Below are 25,311 nucleotides of genomic sequence, written 5' to 3' on the forward strand. Positions count from 1 at the left end.
ACGCAATCTTTACAAACAAATGTAACAACAAAATTAATTATTGCTTGTAATTCGTTCATTGTCACAGCTGCCAGCTGTTGTTACACACTCGCTCACAACTTCATAAGAGTATTAATGCTCTTATTAACTTGTCTTTGTCCTCGATATTCGAAATTTACCGGATTGGCTCTGATATTAATCAACTAAATAATATAACAATCAACAAACATAGACAACCTTAACGTGAGACGTTAATATTGATATAGTGTCTAAAATTAAAAAAAAAAACACGTGTTGTTATACAGCTTAATTCTGGTAATCATTATTTTTATTAAGTATTCCATTTTAAGTTTGAGGTTATTCATTCAGGAATGTTCGTATAGTGGTAAGACAAATGTATTTTCTGTTTTGTCTACTCCATCTCAGGACATGATAAATGTAAAATTATCTATGATTCAGTAGAAAGTATGGTTTAAAGACTTTCTTTCTCTCTTTCGTACATAACCTGTATATGTAATTTCGACGATAAAGTAGTTTTCGTCTTCAGTTGAGCCCATATTTTTTTTTGTATTTTTTATTTATCTCCTTTTATAACTAATTTGTGTATTTTACCTTTATGTTTAAGTTTGTTGTTTTTTTATTATTTATATACATGTTTTACTTTGTATTACTTCCATATAGTCTCTGTTTCTTATAATAAATGGTCGTCAGTAAAAATAAGATTTAACTTACCCCTGAAGTATAACTTAAACAAGTCGAGCATTTCTTAATAACAAATCGATCGAAACTCTAACTATAATTATAAACTTGTTACAATCCTTGTTATATTTTCGAATGTAGGAAGTAATTTTTATTTTTCATTTTTCGAAAATGGAACTGTATTTTTTTTTTTTGTGAAAGCGGATTTATGTAGTTGGACTTTGTTATTTCCATATAAATCTTGGAACGTAATCTTTTGAGTAATCGTGAAAGGTAGGGCTTACGTTATCAGGAAATACCTTTGGAGAAAAAAATTAAAAGGATCTCTCGACCTTTTTCCTACGAAGAAATAGCATAGTGAGATCAGAGCTTATGGTCGATATCTTAGTTCTTATAGCACAGGGAATAGAGGCGATAATGCGAAATTCTTTTAACACATGTCTTTACGGATCCGGGATTAGCAGGCTATGAAATCATAGGATGGAACAAAATTTTCTAGAGCGTGAATAAGTTTTCTAACTCGGTCACGTAGCAACGGAACCACTTACTGGACAAAGCAACGAGGTATCACGTTACACGTAGTCAGCTGTTAACTTAGGATCAATTTTAGGGTTCCTCGTGCAAAATTAACGTGTCCATTTTATACGTATCAAATAGAAGAATAAAAAAAACAAATTTGTGAATTTTTTTAGTCAATTTAAACTTATTTATTGTAAGTAGTTATTAATAATATTATTTTTTACGTTAAATTAATAACAATGGGGGTGATGAGGATTATGATTGTTAGGACGGTATTCCCTAGAGAAGTAATTTATTTATTTATCGTGAAACATACATCGTAGTATAATACACGAAAATTTGTTTCCAAATTAAGTATCACATAAGCCAATAAAGTTGCCACTGTTTCATTAAACTCGGAGTAAACCTAATAAGAAAAAGTAAGTAACAAAGTATATAAAATTATGTTTTTTAAAAAGTAATTTAGAGTGTAACAAAACAAAAAGAAAACACACAAAACACTAAGAATATTAATGACATTTTTTTTTATTCTACATAAATATATTCGTACACACTTGGACATATACTAATAGTTAATTTGTCATGACCGGAATCCCTTCACGTGCAAAACTTAGAGCTAGAATTTCTCTTCAAAGCACGATGTTACTGATATGGCAAGTGTTCACGATTCCAACATCCAACCAAACCACTACTTAGAATTTATTAACAGATCAAAAACCCGATAACCTTATAATGGCTTGATCTGAGGATAGAAACCATTATCACGAGATATGCCTTTTAGGTTAGCTTCTGAACCAACGAAGTAGTTAATAGTGTAAGCTTACCTTACCTTTTACTTACAATATGACATAAGAGTACATAGCGGATTATGAGGATCCCCCTATACCCGTTAAACTCGTTCAGCTCAGGAACAAGTTTAACTTCATTCATTCACTTGTCGAAGTTTTTGAATTTAATTACAAAGTTGCACCTGCTAAAGGGACGCTCCATCTGTACGCTATCGGATCTGCCGTTATATATTTAAATAATTTAAAATAAATAGCACACCTTCTTATCTCACGTTGGTAAATTAAAGCACGTGTGATGCAGTACACGTGACATAATGACTACAAGCGTTTAGAAGCAGCAGCAGCACTTTATTAAAGCTGTTCACTTTGATCGTTCACATTTCAATTATTTAGGGTTCCACTGCACGAGGCAGTGAGTTTTTGAAGTGTATTTTTTCTTTGGTAACGATTCAATAATCGTTGAGAGAAAAGAAACATATGACCACATATTACTTGGTGGTAGGGCTTTGTGCATGCCCGTCTGGGTAGGTACCACCCACTCATCAAATATTCTACCGCTAAACAGCAGTACTCAGTATTGTTGTGTTCCGGTTTGTAGGGTGAGTGAACCAGTGTAACTACAGGCACAAGTATAATATAAAAAAAAAAACGCAGAGAGAATGAGAAAGAGAATGATATATCTGACAGGTTTCGCTTTTATCACGTGTACGGTGTAGTACTTCTATCTCTCTCTAATCATTATCTCTATTGGCTTGATTTTGCAACTATCATCTATCACACCATCCGTTTACACTTTTTTCGGTTTTGTTAAAGTATTTAAACTCACTCTCACCTTACCTTACTAAACCTGCCAAAAATTTCATAAGATAAATAAACGAGAAGAAACGTCGTGAAACTCAGTAATTACACTTCCTTATCAGACATATACACGAAACGACATCAGTACGACATATATATTGCATAAGAATCGATTTCATCCAGTATTTATGGCAAATAAATTACTTTTAAACTATTCTTATATATTCATTAATTTTATATTTAAATCGTAATATTACGATGTAAATTAATTTAAAAATACTGCTAGTATTAACTTAGGTTTAATGATGTATCCATAGTGTCTTCTTTTGCAATTAATGCTTGTTGACTTCCAGACAGGATATATTACATACATATATAATTGTATTTAACTAACATGACTGTATGTTCAGATGTTGAAAAAGAGTAACTACTGAGTTTCTTGCCGGTTCTTCTCGGTAGAATCTATGTACATTCTGAACCGGTGGTAGCTTCACTTTATAAAGTTTGTTAAATGATAATTCAAAAGTGCTTATATAATCCTACTCGAATAAAGTATATTTTGATTTGATTTACACTGGCTCTCGGTGTTTACATTATTCTACAATACAGAGTATTGTTGTTTGGTGGTAAAACAATAATATATGAATAGATCATTCCCTCCCTGAGTGGAACGCGCAAATCTTTCACAGAAAATAAAATAATCTCTACTGATGTTATAAACGTGAAAGTAACTTTGTCTGTCTGTTACGCTTTCACAATTGAGCTACTGAATTGATTTTGATGAAATTTGCTATTGAGCAAGTGTGAACTTAAACAGACGTCGACATGTTTAGGTTTAGGACTTGTATACAGGTTCTTAAAGCATTTCCGTCTCAAACTGAATTCCACTTGAGAATAGCCGCGATTTAAGCTCGTCAATAATATAAACAAAAGTGAACTGAAAGGTCTATTTCTTTTATCATTACAATATACAAATGATATAATTTAATAAAATACTAATAATCAAAGCCGAGATAACTGTTATATATATCTTAGCGTATATCTGTATACTGTCTGTATATATAAAAAAATACAAATTCCAAAATGTATTCAGGTTGATGGAATATTTTTTATTTATGTAAACTCCTATTTTAGTACTTTTGTTTCAAGGTCATATTTAATGATAAGCTACAGGTTAGAAATAAACATTACACAAACAAGAATCACTATGAAATAATGTAAGTAGTTAATTTATCTCAAACGCAATATTAATAAGCCAATTATCAAATAAATAGTTCCCGTTAATTCTCATGAAGCATAATAAACACAGAGCCCAGTGGCTAGAACGCGTACATCTTAACCGATGATTTTAGGTTCAAACCCAGGCAGGCACCACTGAATTTTAATGTGCTTAATTTGTGTTTATAATTCATCTCGTGCTCGGCGGTGAAGGAAAACATCGTGAGGACACATGCAAGTTACGTGTCTAATTTCAACGAAATTCTGCCACATGTGTATTTCACCAGCCCGCTTGGAGCAGCGTGGTGGATTATGCTGCAAACCTTCTCCTCAAAGGGAGAGGAGGCCTTAGCCCAGCAGTGGGAAATTTACAGGCAGCGAATGTTTGTGTATAATAAACACGTCTGATTTGACAAGGTACAAATAACGTTTTACGAAACTGAGTGCTCGCACGTAAACAGTATTGTACAAGCTATTAACAATCCTATTTAAAATTATAATGCCGAATAAACAGGCTTTGTTCTCGTTAATGAATACGGTACTATTCTACGAAACCCTAAGTGTATGTGCCATATAAGATATGGCATCAGGCTTATAATAATGGATTTTCAAGGATAAATGTAAAAAAAAATAAATATATTTTTATAAGTCCTTATGAACCACCGGTTCTATATTATGGATTCTGTTAATAAGAACCAATATATTTTTTCACTGTAATTTCTGTTTTTTTTTTTTTTTATTATATTAATAAATTTTTGTTCTTAACGATTTCTTTCATCGCCGAGGGCGGGATGAATTAAGCACTACGTGTTCTAGAGTGGAGACCGCGTCTCGGCAAACGTAGTGTAGAACGTCCTCAGGCACGGTGGAGTGATGATTTGCGCCAGACGGCTGGCAGGAGCTGGATGCGAGTTGCCAAAGAAAGACCACAGTGGCGTCCATTTGGAGAGGCCTATGTCCAGCAGTGGACGAATATGGGCTGATGATGATGAATTTTCATGAGTTTAATACACATTGGCTGGGTTGGAAACTGCTACCTTCGGTTAGGATTCACGTATACACAGACTTATTCCGCCGTTTTATAAAACAAGATAAATAAGAAATCACTAGTATTCAGCAGCTTCAACCAAGTATGGGGTGGGAGGCTGTTAGGTAAATGATCTTTTCTGGCCTGATCGGCTTCAGTAATCAGTAAACGCACAAATATAATATAAATAAAAGTATTATGTAATAAAAATAAGGACACTTTTCCTTTCATATAACACGACAATCAAACTAAAGTATTAAATTAACAACACAAAATATCACATTACCATTGAATATCACATACACATCCTATTTTAAAACTTTGCAATGTATTCGTTGATTTTTTTTTTTTTAATGGTTATATATTACCACAATAAATCATCGGATAACACCTTAAAGCGTAACAGCTATATAACCTTATCATTTACAATATTAGTTTAGAATTCAATTACTAAAAGTGACTTAATGTATGATATATTTATAATTATTATTAACGATTTCTTGTACCACTTCCATTTACTACTAATTCTGAGTTCATTACAAAATACAGCCTAATTTACTGGATATATTTCTGGTACAGTAATAATAATTTCATCGCTCATACAGAACATAATTAAACGTGTCGCATTGATGCTTCTCGCATATAAAATATAAAATCATCGTATCATAAAAATGCATAGTGTTTTTTCAGAGGCGAAGAGACTTAAACCAAAATGAAGCACAGAAAAATGTTTTTGATTTTCATGATATAGGTTTAATTTGGCAAATCATTTTATGAAATTTATATTTGATTATGTTTTTAGATTTATGGCCGTGGCTGACGCGTATATGGCGTAATTTCAAGCTCCTATTTTCACGCTCCTCTCAGTAAATCAGGTTTGCTGGTGATGACCTAGACATACGATTTTACACAACCCAAGAGAGCATTATCCAATAGCATTGAATCGCAGGAATAAGGTGGCCAAATAATTAATTAATCGAAGTAATATTTTGTCGAACGATTAATTTTACAAAATTTACCATTAAACATGCTCATTCATTGGCGGTAGAATCCATGATGAGTGGGTGGTACCTACCAACCGACAAGGTTCTTTTTTTAAATGTGATAATAATACTTGGAATATAATATTAAAGGTATTTTAAATATAACATAGTTGATTTAATATAGAATTGATTTATATATTTATTAAACACAACACTTAATAAGGATATATAACATGACTTACATCGATTGCACTTTTTTAAAGTTAAAAAATAATACGATTCCACAATAAAAAAATTAAATTTGTTAAAAAAATGCATTTACAAAAATAAAACCAAAACCATACCTGTCATATGGTATAAAAAAAAATATGGACCCTACTGGGTTTTTGTAAGGAAAACAATAATGCTGTACTTCTGAGGAGCTCATGCAATGCTTATAATTTTGTTAAATTATTAGACAATATTGTACATATTTACATAATATGTGCAATGCTTATAGGAAATATAATCCTTAAAAGTTAAATAATGTTCGTCTAGCATCGAACTAGAAATATTTGAAAGAAGCAACTGTCCTATTTCCTCACCAATGAGCACAATGTTTATCTTTCATATATTTTATAATAAACTTGCGATATTAATTAAAAATATATTAGAACATGTTATAATATAAATATATTTTGTACCAGATTAGTAAATACGACTGTGCTTGCCATATGACACATAGGAATACCTACCACTGAAAATTATTTTTTGGAATTAGATTATTAGTTCCGGTCATTACTCTTTATATATAAACGAACAAATTTTATCTCAATATAATATTATAGATTACCTTATATAAAATTATATTTCGTAAAGTTATCAGAACGAAATAAATGATTCGGGTTTTCCAATGAGCGAGTATCTCGTGTGGGCGTCAAATACATTTTAACAAAATACTCCTAATCTTATATTCATGCAAATAATATTTTGTTTATCTTTGGGTTTTTCTGTTTTGCTTACTGGAAGAACGACAGAACGAGTTTACGGAGTCAAAATAACCTACAAAAGAAACAGCTGTTATCCTTCACAGTTAAGCGCGAATGAATACATAATAATAATTATTATTTAGACAGCAAACATTGCAGTCATAAATTATATAAGTTCTTTTTAATACTTATACTCAGTTTTTTTTTTTTAAAAACTAGTCAACTCAAAGTAGTTTTAACATAACATGAAAAATAAACAAATACTCCTTTGAATTGTAAAGAGATAAATTTTTCTCTCTTATTGAAGCACATCCAGAAAACGTATTGAAGAGACTTCAATTAAGTCTTCGTCAAAGACGTGACAGAGCGTTGGTTTCGTAATCTGTATGAAGTTCTTTTGATCTTTCAAACGTAGTCCTCGGCATTTATTGAATATTTTCGTGACGTATTTCCTTTTGAAAATGTTCTTTTTTTTTCAATTCATTTATTTGTCGCAGGAAGTTACCAGAGACATAGTCAAGACAAAATAATTAATAAAAATAGGAACATCAAAAATGCCTGATTGAAAAAATATTACTCAAAAATTATGACTACTTTTAATAATGCTTGTAGGTTTGATTAATAATGCTCTGATGATTTCAACGCAGGACTGATCAAGAACAATAATTGTAAATTTTTTATTTAAAAAAGGAATTCATTTTATTTGCAGGTTCTAGTCGAAAACAGTAAAAAAAAAAGTAAAAAGTATGACCTTGTATTTACATATTCGTATTTGTTAATTTTACATAAATAGAGTATAAATTTAATTGTTTATATATAAAAAAGCAGTATCTAGTATAAAATCTACATAGATAATTCTATGCACGTTTTTTTTTTTTGGTGAAAGTCGCGGGAAGCCTCTGTTTGCGGGCTGCACAAGACCGGTCGTTGTGGCGATCTGTGGCCTATATCCAGCAGTGGACGATGAGATGAGACGTTTTTTGAGAAAAAGAGTAACTAATAATTTTTTTGTCACGTTCAATTTTAGAGAACCGTACAAATTAGTTTTATAATTTACGCGCTCCGATATCTGTCTCACGCGTCTTTAGATTTTTTGTACATCTGTGGTATTTTTTAACCGAATTTAAAAATTTAATTTATAATTATTAGCAAAAAAAAAAAAATTGTTGTCGCTAATTATTTTGGTTGAAGTTTTATATTTTAATTTAATTACTGTATTTGTAATGTTTTTACGTTGAATTGATTAAATGAAATTTAAATAAAGTGTTTGCAATCGTAGTGTTTAAATATACAATTAACAACTTATTAATATTACTATAAATAATGTAGATATTTCGGTAATTTTAATACATATAGTTTGCGAAGGTTCTAGTTAAAAAGGGTAACTAAGGGTTGAAACATAACGAGTCTAACTCTCACACAACATTAAGCCCTTAGCATGTGTAGGGGTTGTCCTCGAAACGTAAGTTACGTCTACTGTAATTACAGACACGAGTCCTTGATACTGAATTACTAAAGTAATGAATTAAGTTTACTAAATAAACGTATGTTGGAATTAAATGGTTGGAGGAAATTGTACTATAAACATTACTAAGACATTCTAAAGTGACATTATTTACATATAGAAAAATATGTTCGTTTAACAGCAATTTCAAAACTCGATGGCTTGGCTCGATGGACAACATCACATACATTACTCTGATCCCAATGTAAGTAGCTAAAGCACTTGTGTTATGAGGTCAGAAGAAACGACGGTACCACAAACACCCAGACGCAAGACAACACAGAAAACTATTGATCTTTTTCCTAAATAGACTTGGCCGGGAATCGAACCCGAGACCTCGGAGTGGCGTATCCATGAAAACCGGTGTACACACTACTCGACTAAGCAGGTCGTCAAGGTTATTCTAGAGGTAAATTCGACAAGACCACAGTTACACACCTGTATTTGTCATCTAATTCCAAAAACAAGGAGAGTCTAAATGAAATGTCTAATTCTATAAACGGATAATGAATTGGCTAACGATATTCAGTCCGCTGGTTGAACGGCGCCGTTTCGTAAAGTGGCTAGGTCTTTCCTTAAATGGCTAATTTAACCAGTTGGCTGTGACATAATACTAGAGGAGAATATAGCTTTTTCCGGTTGTGTAGCAATTACTCTCGTAACTGTTCTCTGTTTTCTTGTACAGTCAAGTAATGATTGGTTATACACAGTCGGTTAGGCTAAATGTTGATATCAAAAGTAGTTATTGTACGATGCACGTAAAAACCGGAGGATGTTAGGATTGTCGAGAAATTGCAGTGTGTTTGTGCTGTATTTAGATCCAGCTGATAACGAGCTGTACTAATGTTTTTTTATTTCATTATTTATTTAACTTTTAATTTTTATCTATGGCAACTGATGACGCACTAGCCGTCCAATAAGCTTTCCCTATTATGACATATTAGTAAATCTGACTGTGGTATTTGAAACTTGCCGTTAGTTTTAGGATATTAGTGAATATTATTAAAATGTAAGAAGTATTTAAATTTGTTCATCACGTTAGACAGATCAAAAATAAATTTACAAATGAAAAGTAAAGTTGCCTAATACCTTCGATACGCTTAAGCCATCGTCCTTTTTAAGGTATAGTTTGGAGGTTATTCCATTTCACTGTTCCCAAGCAGAGTGCTTACACGTGTGGTAGATTTCTATCAAATAGTTCGTAGATTTCCTTTTGAAGTTTCCCTATACCGCCGAATACGAAATAAATATAAAAATTCATAATCGTTTGTATGGGCTTGAACCCTTACCTCTTTTATGTTAAAAATAATTTAAAGAAATGTCTATAATTTATAGTTAAAGATAGATAAAAGACCTAGAAAGGGAGGCAAAGTTCGCTTAGATAACGCCTTTTACTTACATGACGATAGCTGATAGTTCCCTCTACTGTAAGTCGCGTAAAAGAACTCCGTTCCAAAAATATTTTATATTTAACTAGCAACCCGCCCCGACTTCGCACGGGTGCAATGCTAATACTAAATTTAGTACAGAATGTTTTACAGTGTTCACAGTTTTTCAGTCATAATTTTGTATTTTACAAAATGTCCCTGCGTTTTAAATCTGTAATATCTTCGAAAATATTCATTTAAATTACATGCTGTAAAGGGCCATATTGATCTATGTTATAGGTGGTTCTCTATTATATTGTGCATGTATTATACATATAAACCTTCCCCTTGAATCAATCTACAAAGGTCTAAGCATACACAGGGACAGACATCGGTAAGCGACTTTGTTTTATACTATTTAATGATGAGCAATGAATAGAGGTTAATCTCATAAATAAAAAAGTTTTCATAAATAAACCTGACCTGCCTAACACCTGACTGGGGGAGGGGGGAGGGGCAATTCACACCTCAAACACCTTAAGTATATTTTGATTCGATTTAGTTGATAAATCATTGAAATATATCAATTTACCTTAAATTGATCAATCATCCTTGAGTAAATGCGACATTTTCCACGGACTTAAATACAAAGAAACACTTTTAGACACTTGCTTGTGTAAGTTATTGATATTTTGGTATTGTATTCGAGATATAATCAAAATTATTTAATCTATACCGTTTAACCGTTCTAGATAGCTTACGATATATTCAGTTCTACATTAACTATTGTAGTGGCAACCATCAATCAAACGGCGTAATATGAAACGCCTACAAAGCACTACGTGGAATAGTAATTCGGTTCGTGAGCTCATAGGGTTGTCAAAACATTTTTGCGTTTTATTTTGATTTTAATTTCGATTCGAAATTCAAATTTCATTTTTTTTTAAATGAATATGCCAATTAAATTTTAACGATTTTTTTTATAATATTATAAATCCAATGAGTTGAGTTTGTTTGTTTGCGCTAAATTGACGCTATATATAGAAAATGTTAGTAGCTATGTCATAATTATTCACTGGAATAGCCTTTTGAATTATTTGACAATATTTTTTAATACTCTAGTGGTGACTACTTGCTATCCAAAATAGAAAAATAAATAAGCAAAAGCTCAAAGAATAAGCTAGGCTAGAGTTTGAGAAGAATGAATTAGTCTATGTACATATGTATATGGATTTGCGGAATTTCCTATATTTTTTAAACTAAAAAATAATAAGTGTTACAATAATATAATTTATTGTAACACAATTATAATTAAAATATTTTGGCAACTTAAATAACTTTTGGAAATTAATGTTTCCATTTGTTATAAGGTATTGTTGTATAATAAAACAAAACGTTACCAATTTAGAATTTACCCGAAGCCACGATATTATTATTTCGTTTGAAATATAACTTTATGAAACTTTTAATGGCCTTTAATTTCGCTTACTTTTGTATTTTTTTCAGTTACATCTGTAAATACATTAAAAAATATCCGAATCGTTAAAAGTGGAGGAAATTTTTGTTAAAACATTTAAATAAAAACTGTACTTAAACATCGTACTTGAATGACAAAAAAATTTAAAACGGAAAACTTAAAAAAGTAAGATCCGAGATGGCCCAGTGATTAGAACGCGTGCATCTTAATCGATGATTTCATGTTCAAACCTAGCCAAGTACCACTGAATTTTTATATGCTTAATTTGTGTTTATAATTCAGCTCAGCCGTGAAGTAAAACATCGTGAGGAAACCATGTGTATTCCACCAATCCGCATTGGAGCAGCGTGGTGGAATATGCTCCAAAAACCTTCTCCTCAATGGGAGAGGAGGCCTAAGCCCAGTAGTGGGAAATTTACAGGCTGTTAATGTAAAAAAATAAAAGCCGTGGGAGAAATTGCGTATGCCCTATACGGTTTTTCTTTTGTTTTCTTCTCTACGAACCTCTTTGTTGAAAGCGGAAGTTTATTGCACACGCTGTACGACCTACATATGGGTCGGGCCTCACTAAACAAGGACAATGCTGATCAGACTCGGTTTGGTACATGATGCAGGGGTTGCAAAATTGGATGCGCCTCGCTGATGATGGTCAAGTCGATTGCTAGATAGACGATCCATGAGACACCCCAGCATATCTTTGAAATTTTTGAGGAGGGATTTCTCCTGAACACTGTTTGCATCCGATCGCTTATTATGCTAAGGACGAAGGTGAAGCCGACCATCCCTACCATCGAGCCTTGTACAACAGTTACATTTTAGTAACCATTCTGGGTAACGACAGTCTTTCACCAATTACCATTGCCAGAACATACGGCGCATTCCAAAAGAATGATCGTTGCGTCAAGAACACATAGTATGGGACATCATTTTATCCAACAATCATTTAGGTCTCATTACAGTACTTCCATTAATCGCGAAGCACCTGAGAAATAGATGAAAACACAGAATGAGCACATGAAAACGCAATGGATTCCAACCAGAATTGTACTCGCGATCTTTTTCAATGGTTTCTATCTTCAGAGCAATCTCGCCTCTATGTAATATAATCATATATAATTTAATAGTTGTAGTGTTTATAATATTCCTAGGTTTGCTATTATTGCTTACTTGAATATTATTATATTATTTGATGCCTTTATCTCGTGGAGTTAGCCTTCATCCACACGACTCGCCAAGTTGCTTAGCTTTAGTTTCTCACAAAGCTCGACAGGACTGGCCTTGGATGTGACTGCTTTGGTCTAAGTATTTTAAATACTTGGCTAAATTTCGAGTAGAAATATTGTCGACATTTTGAGTATATTATTATTATTTCTTATTAAATGGTTAGTCACCCCATTAGAGATACATTAATAGTGTATACAAATATTAATGTTTTTTTATATATCGCCAATGTACCAACCAATCAGGAAACTTGCTGTTATTTTTTTTTATGATATGGATAGGCAGAGGACTGATTCATTTTTTGCCCGGTCGATCCTCTGGTCAACATAGAATTTTTTGCTAGCAATCTTGCCACAATTTTTATTTGTAACCTTTAAATACGTCTTATATAACTAAATAAGGCATTCAAAAAATACTTATAAACATTATTGCATACGAACACAATTTATAAAAGTGCAGTATATACTATTGTATATTATGTAACTTACTAGTTAAAGCGTACAATGGCGTACTTATCGCTACGACGATCTCTTTCAGGCAACATTTTTGATCAAAACTTAATTACAAGAATTAAAAAATTGGGTAGTGCTAAGAAAAATACCAATAAACTAACACCATATAGAATGAGTGTATGATTAGGTTCTATATACGTTCGTAATTTAAACAAAATTACTTAAAAACTAAATGGTACATTTAATGAAAAATTTTCAAATTGGCAAATGGGTAACTTTATTACGTATCTGTTACGTCATTAATGCGACACCAACCTTGGGCCTGTAGTTACACTGGCTCACTGACCCTTGAAACCGAAACACAATACCAAATATTCGTTTGGCGGTATAAATCTATTCACACACGAAAGCGCGCACATTCATGTTAAATTGATTATTTTTTAATAAAAACATTAAGTGTTAACAAATATAATTCTTAAGACTATTTCCTCTTAATATTCTCACGTTTACTAAAACATCTTGTTAGCATGAGCGTAACTCACTCATACTACTATGGCCCATATTAAAATTTAACATGAAGTGCCATCGTGACTGACTATAGAAAATGTTATGAGCAGGTGATACCTATTTTTCTCTCTGGAAAAATGCATTACACATTTTTCTCAATGTGCAGTAGGCAGGACACCTAGTGCGCCCTAGTACGCTTGAATACTTACTAAAAAACCAGCTATACCATCACCGTCGTAATCGCTTTCGCATGTTACCGTGACGTGTGGGTGACACCTATGCAGTTGGCTTGCACAAAGTCTTTCTAAGTAAGTAATTATTTCTATAATATAGTCGAGGTCTACTAAGGAAACATTTTTTTAGTATAATACAATGTATACATCATTATTAAAGTTATTTAAAAGTAAATAAAAAAGTTTACGTCTAATAATTCCATTTTATAAAGTTTAAGGCGCAAAGCATTAAATAAGTAATGTTATTGTACCAGTCTTGTTTATTAGTACTGCGGCGTTAGTCAGTTTTGGACGAGTCTTAGGGGTAAAATTGGCTCAGGAAACGCAATATAATTAAGAACATTCTGAATTTATACATAAGATGCGACGAGGGGGTTGTTTTAGTAATATTTCGGTACTTAATGTCACGGAAGGACGGAAAATATTCGTTAATATTATTCGAGAGGGTAATTTGTTTCGAATACTAAAATTGTTCTATCGTTGTATTGTATTTGAATTTTATTGCATAAGTATGTTTCGTATAACGGAAGACGAAGAAGATAAAAGTATAAAGAAGTATAGGTATATGTCTACTCTATGTGTTTAAGTAGATACACATAGGGTAGACATATACCTACACTTCCTTGTATTGAAATAAGCACATGAAATTTATATGGTGCTTGCATAGGTTTGAACTCGTAATAATCAGATAAGATTCACGTGTCTATACCATAATATACCTATAATCTATTTGCAATAAATTACAGAGAATTTCCAAAACACATTACATTGTTTTTAAAAGCTTCAATTTAACGAGAATACGCGTAATTACGTATTCTATAAATCAGAGAGAAGCGAATCGGAATATTTTAAATTGGAAAGAAATATAATATTTCCAGCATTAATTTTGCATTGCTAAATATTAATTCGATTGGAAGACGAAATTTCTTTGGTGTTAATGGATATCGCACAAAAGCATCACTGAGCAATATTACTGTTGGAATATTTTCGCATCACATATTGCTTCAATTCGTTATATTATTTATTCTTTAAACAAAAACTGAATATTTATTTACTTATAATCTTGTAGGGGGAACGTTCATTTTTTTAATAAAGGTTTTTGTAATATTCCGTGAAGGTACAAATGTTTCAACTGTAAGCGAGTCAAACACGTAATAAATTGGATCACTTGCTCGCTCACACAGCGACTCCATCCTTTGATGTTTGCCTGATATGAGACGGGGTCAATGTGTCAACGCATGTAGCAGGATCACACTGAGACGCATTCTCGTTCCCAGAAGCCCAGTGTCAGCTTGGAAATCGTTTTGTGGAATGGAACGTAAATACATTGATAAAAAAATATATATTAAGGGTTAGCTATTACCGTATGGAAACGAACGCCTCGATATTGAATGTAAAAATATTTAAATCAATTCGTTGCAGAACAAAGCTTATTTTTCACGCAATATGGGTAGGTTTTTGTGCAATAAAATCTAGGTAGATGCTATCCACTTATCACATATTCTACCCACAAACAAACAATAATCAATGGTGTGGTTTTGTTAGAACAGTGAGTAAGCCAGTGAGTCAGCCTAGTCTGCCTACCTATATATATATATAGGTATATATTACCGTAATTACAATACAGGTATATATTTCACTGTAATTGACGAATATTTATCAATTAAATTCAACTTAGGTAGGCAGACATATATATATATATAACAAACTACCAGTTGAAATAAAACTATATGATAGTATAGGGATGTTTAAAGTCAAACTAAAAAATCATTTAATATCCTCGCTATAGTAAATGAAGCCTTTCATATCCAACGGCCCAGATGTTAAATCTGTTTTCTTGCAAATGTATAGAAATGTTCATTGTATCTCATTTAGTTGTACTTTTTATTACTTGGTGGTAGGGCTTTGAGCAAGCCCGTCTGGGTAGGTACCACCCACTCATCAGATATTCTACCGCCAAATAACAGTACACTGTATTGTTGTGTTCCGGTTAGAAGGGTGAGTGAGCCAGTGTAATCACAGGCACAAGGGACATAACATCTTAGTTCCCAAGGATGGTGGCGCATAGGTGATGTAAGGAATGGTTAACATTTCTTACAGCGCCTTTGTCTATGGGCGATGGTGACCACTTACTATCAGGTGGCCCATTCTCGTCCGCCAATACCATAAAAAAAAAAATTTAAGTGAATGTTAAATTGTTATGAGAAATAGAGTTCTTTATACCTTATATACGTGTGTATTTATTGTTTGTATTACCGTGATTTTTTTAAGAACTACTGATACAGTTGATGTCTGAATGTTGTCGTCATATACGTTATATGTATAATAATTTTACGAGTGAAGTTATTTGCGATTTGTAAATTCAACAATTTTGATTAACATTTTCATATTTAAATACAAAAATTAAAATTAAAAAAAAATGCTAGATGTGTTGTCATGTATTGATGACTCTTGCAAGATAAAATTAGTCGTAATCTCATTTAGATGTCTAAAAAGTGTAACATTTATTTGCCTTACTTGAAACATTGATTTAATGAAATTGAGAACTTTTTACATTATTTCATTAATAATTTTTATTTATTTACTAAACACATTTACGATATATAGGGTGATATCGTCCAGTCCTATTTCGGACACGGCGCCAATTTCAAAGGAGACCAGCCAACACAAGTAATATTATAGTGCAGGAGTGTGTGTCCAAATACGTAACATTATGTGCTTTCCAATGCACGGGAGTGTTACACACTTCCTGTGTTACGACTGTTACATACAATTTTTCATCGGAACAACTTAGAAACTTTTATAGTATATACTGACTTGGGGTTTGAACTCAGAACATCGAGATCTGCGGCCTTATATCTAGCCACTAGACCAACGAGGCAGTCGTCATAGATATAAAACATATCCAGTATATGATATAAGCGTGTCACATTCACTGATGTCTTTATACATGAGAAGTATAAACAATATTCACTAAACAGCCATGAAATCATTCCAACGTACAAAAATCTACATATTTTTGTCTCTTATTTGCAAATTCACTTGTCAATCGTTTTCGACTAAACTTACATGCGTATAAGATACTGTTTATATTTACAGATTATTTCTATTTTGACGAGAGTGTGGACAGCCTTTTTTTGGTTTCGTTTATTTTTCTTTTGGTAACATTCGATTTTCAAATAATTATCTCAAGTTCAGCTTCTTAATAAAAAAAAAAGTTGTTTCAATCAGTAACTTAACTTTAGTGATCTATAACGTTCGTTTATCTTCATCACCCACTGTGAGATATTTTTTTTTCAATACGAAGCAGACTAACAAATGATATGTCCGACATCCAGCATCGATTTCCAGTTAACATTTCTTGTTCATTGTCCGAGCTCAATTATTATCACGAGGACGCTATGATAGAGGCTTCCGCTGGACTAAATGGACTGATATGGAGTCGAACTCACTAATTATATTTTTTTTTATTTCGATTCCTTTATGTGCAAACTTTTTAGGTGTATAAAATGATGAATGAAATATATAATTAATTATTTCGTTGAGTTTAAATGCGTAACAATTGTCTATTTAAAATAAAAAATACTTTTTTATTTTATTCGTTTATATTGTATATTTATAAAAAAAAAAATTAATAATGAAGGCTAAGATTATCTAATATGGCCGTTATTGAAAAAGATAATTTAAATATTAAATCATAAATTACATTCGACAATAAACTATCATAAATACTATTTCGATTTTATAGAGTCTTTTTTACGAATTATTTTACACATATATAAAAATATAAATAAAATACCTACTGAATGTATTTTATGTTGATATACAAAAATAAAAAACACCAACAAGTATGAATATTTCAAACTATTATATGGTTCCGTATAAATATACTTTGAGTGTAATTAAAATTTAAAAACAAACTTTGAACAACAAGTACTCAGTAGCATACAATGCGTATATTATAAAAAACAAATGAATACAATCGATTCATATTTAGAATTTGGACTTACTTATAAGCGGATTACTTAATGCTTTGGTCACCACGGCTCATATACATTGGAGCCGTGAGATATGTTAACAATAACATTGCTAATGCTCCAACAACCGTGGGATCTAAGATGTTATATCCTTTGTGCTAGTATTTACACTGGCTATCTCATCCTTTACACTGGAACACAACAATACCAAATATTGATGTTTGGCGGTAGAATATCCAGAATATTATGATGAGTTCTTAGGTGGGCTTGTGTAAAACTTTGCAGCCAAGTAATTTACTTTTATTCTTAAATAAGAATTAATAAAGATCCGCTAAGTTTCTTTCGCCGGTTCTTCTCAGGTCAGAGTGTTTTCTTTTCTGAACCGGTGGTAGTGTTTAATTTGACTATCAATAAGTAAGTGTAATGCTTCTGTATTGAATAAAGGAATTTGAGTTTGAGTTTGCTATATATGTAAGAATTCCCTGTATTGTTAATCCATGTTAAATTTGTATTATGTATGAGAATATTAATGACGTAAACTTTATTATTTTAATAGACTACATGATTTTATTGTACCTTGTCATATTCCCAATAACAATCAAATATTGAAAATTAAAATTTTTACTTATTTTTATTTCGGGTATCTTATTAGTAACTTTACTATTCATTTTGAAGTCACAGACAATCATTTAAGTTGTATTTATTTGTATGGAAAACATTTTTGGAGATATTTAGAGAGCGTGCAGGCGTTTTAAATGGTACCTACTTTCTTTAAAACTTATTATTTTACTCTATGAAATAAAGTAGAGACTATACGGCATTATAAGCCTTTTTAACTCTATAGTGAGCCTTCTGAGAATTAAATTGAGTTATTTTCACAATAACCACAAAAATATTCATCGAGTCATCGAGACACTCCTAATTCAAGAAATCTTGTAAATTAAATAATGGTAGATTCAACTGCTTAAAAAATAAATATAATTGCTTTTGACTGACCGGGATATCAATGAGGCACAGACAATACAAAATAAATTTAAAGGTAAATATATTACTGAGTAGATATTCACGAGAATAAGTAAATAATATGTACATGAATGTTTAATAAAAATAATGTCAAATAATATTATTCCAGGGTTTCACAGTTATCACGCTGAACCCTAAAACAATAGATAAAGTATGAACTTGTCATTTAACGTTAAATATCCGACACAACACAACATCAAAGTTTTCAGTTACCATTAATTATTTATTAATAATAAATAAAACTGTTATAGTTATTATAATGTAAAAAACATGGTGAACAAAATATTAATATGTAAGTAACTTAAATTCATATTTTTTATATTTTAAAATTTACGGTACGACTGTACTGTAAAATACTTATTCCTTGAAGAGATTCCATATAATTTATCTGTTAAGAAAATTAGAAAAATGTGGATAAGACTTGTAATTAACGTAAATTAAAATACTATATAACATTTACAGATTCAGGTACATCCATACTAATTTAGTCCAAACAAATTAATAAAATTGATATTTATGTGCATGTTTGCATAATATTCAAACAAAAAACACAATTTTTAAAAGTTTTGTCTTTCTGTCTGCTTAGTAGAAACGGCTAAACCGATTTTCGAGATATTCACTGATAGAGAGTTTATATTTTAAGGTATAATTATATATGGTTTACTTACTACTTTAATCTTCAAAAAACATTAATTTTACAAATATCAAAAAAAAAACAATCAGGACAATAAGTCTAAGTTCTAAGTCTGGGTTCTGCTAATTTTATAATAAATTATATATTACAAGTATGTTCACAAATACTTTAAATATTAAATGGATACGGTTGAACTTGCTTATAATATTGCTAGGGTAGTATATGATGGTATAGTAGTAATATTATAGTATTAATATAAATTGATAAAATAGTCGTTAAATAATTTCATTTACCGAGATATAGCTGACTACAACGTATCCGTGCACCAAATTTCATCCAAATCAATTTAGCCGTTTTAGGAGAATTGAGTAACAAACCTAAAAAATTCCACATTTATTTATTAATAGTAGAATTTGTTAATCGAATCTTCCATCCTGTTCAAACAGTGTTCAGAAAGACGAACAGGGGTTTAGTGTTTAACATAAGGAATGCTAATTACAATTGCACGATATTCTAGAAATATCTCGAACGATTTTAAACATTGTAATTTATCTCTATGCATGCGATATAATTCCATATGTAATATTATGAATCAAAAACAAAACATGAAATGTAAAACTTTGACTGGTAAACTAATTTGTGATAGAGTTATGTGCATTGAAAGTTATATTTGTGGTTGATAATAATTTGTGGCTAAAGTTTAATTGGTTCCGTGTAAGCCCATTTGCGTGGGTACTAGCTATTTGACCACTAAACAGCATTGCAGTACTGTTTGGCTTAGTGAACTAGTGTAGTACTCTATTGGGAGGTTAAAAAAGTTGTCAAAGATTGTTTGTGTGCTGAGTTATTATAATATTAACAACTTTGGAATGAAACGATCGCCTCCAAGCTATTTACAAAATTAAAAAAAAATTGTAAACACACCTTTCAGACAAAAAATAATTCTGTTTAGTCTTTCGTCGGTTCTTTTTGGATATAATCTTTCTTTTGGAATAAAATTAGCCACAAAGCACAATGTATATTTTGTAATGGGTTTGGTAATTTATAGTTACTTAGAGGTGTGGCGGATGTAATCAAAATATCGGTAGATAAAAGGCAAAAGGATTTCCTTTGAGGAGAACCTACTTGATTTTTGAGGAGGTTTGATGTTTTTTTACACCACATTCCTCGAATATAGGTTGGTAGATACACATATGCCAGATTTTCATCCAACAATAATTCTGACTTACTGACGATACTTTGCTACGACGCTAGCATGAGATAATTTAAGCTAAACACGGCCTAATCAACTGATATGATTCTTTAACTTTACTTCATATAACTTTGAGTTATTCATGATTTTATTTTAAGTATGATCAGTTTTTGTAACTTTGTCACACGTGCTTTGCCATTAATTGGTGGTAGGACTTTGTGAATGCTTCTCTGGGTGGTAACCATCCCCTAATCACGTACCCCCAAAGAGCAACACTCATCGTTGTTGTGTTCCGGTTTGAAGAATGAGAAGGGGACTGTAGCTAGAGGCACAGGGGACTTAACATTTATATGTTAAGCATCAACATTGGAAACTTAGGATTCCGAAGTTTGTGGTGCATTTGAGTTCTAAGGAATGGATAATACTTCATACAGTGCCAATGTCTATGGGCGATGGTGATTACTTACCATCATGTGGCCCATAAGCATGTCCACCTTAATTACCCTTTTAATTTTTGTTATTCTTATGATCTGTGAACTATTACCATAGAAAGTCTTATTAATAAAATTTAATCTCATTATTTTCAGATTTCATCATTAACGTATCATCTTTGCTGGTTACTAATTGCACAAATCAGTGTGCAATTGAAAATGAAATTACGAATTGTATTTACGACGTTGTATGCGTATATTACGCTGGCAGTGCAGCCAACCCAGTTTGCAATTATGAACCCTATGTTAAATTTACTGTTCAGAAATCTACCACCGAAATGCTAAGTGCTGGCTTCTTCGGATCAACGAACTTTGATTCTCGAGTTAGAGAAATCTATGCAATTGATAATAAATGGTATCAAATAGTGGAATCAACATTCAAGTATTATCCTAAAACAATAAAGATGGATTTATCTAACAACGATATCACGAGCATTAAAAACCTAGCGTTTAGAGGGTTATTAGCGCTTGAATCGCTGAATTTATCAAGAAATGCGATATCTGATCTTCAGTCAAGTTCACTCGTCACATTGGAAAATAAAGATTCAGAAATTAATGAATTGGATCTTTCACACAACAATATTGAAGATATTCCCTACGATATATTTAAGTATATGGGTAATGCTAAAAAACTGCACCTACAACATAATAAATTAGTTAAATTACCTGATGATGTCTTCACAAATTTAAAACTATTAACCGTTCTCAATTTACATCATAATTTCTTAACCTCTCTCAACATGACTTTAATTAATTTGAAAGCATTGAAATACTTGGATTTATCCTTTAATAATATAACAAAATTACAAGGCTATGAATTGAATCGTATTTCTTCATTAGTATCTGTCAATTTTACAAACAATGCCATAGAGATAGTTGAATCGAATTGTTTTAACCAAGCATTTAATTTAGAAAGTGTTGATTTAAGAAACAATAAAATTAAATCAGTAATAGAAAACGTTCTATTTATCAATAACGCTGCATTAAAATATTTAAATTTAGAACAAAATTGTTTAACTAAAATTCAAGACGATGCTTTTAAACATAATATTATTGATGATTTAAATTTGACGAATAATAACATTACTGGTACTATTACAAAATCCACTTTTACTGGCTTAAAAAATGTTGAAAATCTTAACCTATACAATCAAAGCATAACCACAATTAACGAAGGTGCTTTTATTGAAATGAATGCCTTAAATAAATTAAATTTAAGTCGAAATCTTATAAACAATATCGCAAACAATTCATTTGGAGAATCAAGAAATTTGGTTATTTTAGATTTGTCACATAACAGAATAGACAATCTTAATTTTTTGAGTGACAGTTTAATAAATTTGACAGAATTATATTTAAGTAATAACTCACTAACAGAGCTAAGATCATATGATTTACAAAATCAGACTGAACTGAAATTGTTAGACGTATCTATGAATAGAATTAAAGTTATAAATAAATATTTTGCACCTTTAAATAATTTGCAGTACTTAAAAATGACCGGTAATTCTTTGACTGGAACGATAAAAGCTGATACATTCAGTCCAGCAAAATATTTAAGATATTTAGATTTCAGTAATTTTAATATAACTAAAGTTGAAAGCATGGCCTTTGTAAACATGACACTTTTAGCGAGATTAAATCTTTCGAATAATATTATAAATGAAATAAATCCGCGTAGTTTTATAGGAGTTAACAATTTGTATTCTTTAGACATTTCCCACAACACTTTGACAAATTTAGAATTGACGGAACCATTGCCAAATTTACGCGCAATTTACCTAAACTATAACAATTTAACAAGTCTACCTAAAGTTAATATGTCCGGACTTTTATACATAGATTTATCATATAATAGGTTAAGAAATTTATCAAAAGGTATATTTGAAAGCACTCAAAATCTAAAAACGTTACATTTGTCAAATAACAAACTAAAATCAATCAATAATCCTTCCACAAATTCACTATTAGAACTAACAGATTTAGGATTATCTGGTAACGAACTTACTAATATAAATTTGAGCTTCTTTAAGCAATTAATTAGCTTAGATGTTAGCAGAAATAAAATAACTTTTATTAATAGTTCCATGCTGCAAGGTCTGGAAAATTTACAATATTTGGACATCAGTGCTAATAATATTACAAAACTTCCACCGGGAACATTTCAGAGCATTAAAATTTTGAAATTTCTTAATATTTCGTCGAATCATATATCGAACATAAGATATGGGAGTTTCAAAGGATTGCATAGAACAGAAGCACTCGATATATCAAAGAATGACATTGTCGAACTAGATGTTGATGTTTTCCATGAGTGTTTGGAATTGAGAAAACTCATTATCGATTATAATAGAATTAAAACATTGGACATCGAAAAATTATTAATCGTGTCACCGAAATTAAGCGCTTTAAGTATAGGAGGCAATCCGTTGTCCTGTAAAGAAATCGTCCGTAATATAAGGAACATTAATCGTACATTAGCTTTTCATTTAGTGGAAGTTACATCGATTGAAAAGATTTATCACGAAGACAACGTTCACGGTATAAAGTGTGGTGACGTCAGTAATAATTATTCTGATGCTGAAAATACTGAACCGACCACAAAAGAATCAGGAACATATTCAACATTTATGATTGTTATGATTTGTTGTTTAATCGTGTTATTGATTTTAGTACTAGGTGTGTTACTGTTTTCCTATTACAGAAGTAATTATTTTAATAATAGGTATACAACTGAATCTAGATTACAAATGAGACGGTCGTTGGAACTAAATGGTTCAGAATATCAAAGTGATCTATTGGACTAGTTTTAACCTATTTTATGTAAATTAAAATTTTATTTTTTATAATGGCTTTTTCTTTTTTTTTTTATTTCACCTTTAATTTTTTTGTATTTATTAACATAAATGTGATTATCGTCGTACGCTTTAAATAACTGTATCTCACATTAGAAGATAAATGTTTTTATTTATTTTAATGATTTTGAAAAACTAGTTTTTGGTTTCGGATTTAGATTTTTTACAAAATTCTTACAATTACAATTAAGTAAATTTAATTAGTGGTATTTTTGAAAGCCCATCTGCGTAGGTACCGCTCACTAATCATATATCCATGAAACCGCAAAACTTAGTATTTTAGTATTTTTGTCCATCAGTTTGAAGAGTGTACCAGTGTAACTACAGGCACAACGGACTTATAACATCTTAGTTTCCAAGATTGGAGGCGCATTGGTGTTATGAGGAATGATTATTATTTCTTCTTTTCTTTGCACAGTGGTGACCACTTTAGGAATACATCTGGTACAAGTGTAGTGTATTAAGGCATCGATTGAAACGTTAATTAATGTTTTTGCCACGTGGGCAACGGCAAGGTATCGTGTGTTCGTCGTGACTTAAAGTTAACTAGTGTAACGAACGATTATCATTCTCCTATCCCACATATACCATCACCCATCCTTTGACTAGTGCCCATCGAGTGTGTGAAGACCAAGGGATGGGAGGGAGTCATAAGAAGAATAATATCTTCTAGAGCAGAACCTGGTTATCCAGATAACAACTTATATATTTTATTACTTGGATAGAACTTTGTGCAAGCTCGTCTTGGTAGGTACCACCCACTCATCAGATTCTACCGCCAAGCAGCAACACTTGGTATTGTTGTGTTCGGGTTTGATATATCTAACAGCGCCTTTTCTATGGGCAGTGGTGACCACTTAACATTAGGTGGCACATTTGCCGGTTAACATAAAAAAAAAACCTGTTTCTCATACTCAAACTCATAATATAGTCTACTTAGCTATTGTGAGTACAACAATATTAACTTTTAATATGAATATAGCCTTATACTATTATAGAAAATTACCTTATAATATTCAACGTAACTATACAAAATAATATACAGGTGATGTTAACTTGCTTAGAGGATTGGAAGATGAAGTTTAAAATATCAATTGGTTTTAAAATTTTCATTTGTTTCGCACGGTTTGTACCATTGTTACATAGATTAATGCAAACTAAATATTTAATAAAATGGAGGTCTCTGGGACTGTTTTAATAATAGCTTTGGCTTGCCTTTGAGTCAGCTGCTTGTCAAAAGACATTTAAATTACAAACTATTTCTCGGGCACAGCCTCCAAGCCGCATAAATTTTGGAACTAATTAACTCTCCATTTTCAACGGCCGTGATAATAACATTGAAATCTTAGCTTAGTTCGAAAACAAATTTTCAACGTGATTTAAAGCACGGCCATTTTCA

General features: G+C 31.4%; 2 protein-coding genes across 2 annotated transcripts in view; one reads left to right on the forward strand and one right to left on the reverse strand.

The window, feature by feature from the left end:
• The window catches only part of LOC125070268 (hemicentin-2-like), a 327,281-nt gene that overhangs the window by 120,185 nt on the left and 181,785 nt on the right, over positions 1-25,311 (reverse strand). The window lies entirely within an intron of this gene.
• LOC125070266 (insulin-like growth factor-binding protein complex acid labile subunit) lies at positions 18,920-23,906 on the forward strand. The gene is made up of 2 exons (XM_047680059.1): positions 18,920-19,032; positions 21,154-23,906. Exons 1-2 carry the CDS (start codon positions 19,011-19,013, stop codon positions 23,862-23,864), a joined length of 2,733 nt encoding a protein of 910 aa, XP_047536015.1. The 5' UTR covers positions 18,920-19,010; the 3' UTR covers positions 23,865-23,906.

The sequence above is a fragment of the Vanessa atalanta genome, chromosome 17 (assembly GCF_905147765.1).
Source record: "Vanessa atalanta chromosome 17, ilVanAtal1.2, whole genome shotgun sequence".
In the NCBI taxonomy this organism is placed as follows: Eukaryota; Metazoa; Arthropoda; class Insecta; order Lepidoptera; family Nymphalidae; genus Vanessa; species Vanessa atalanta.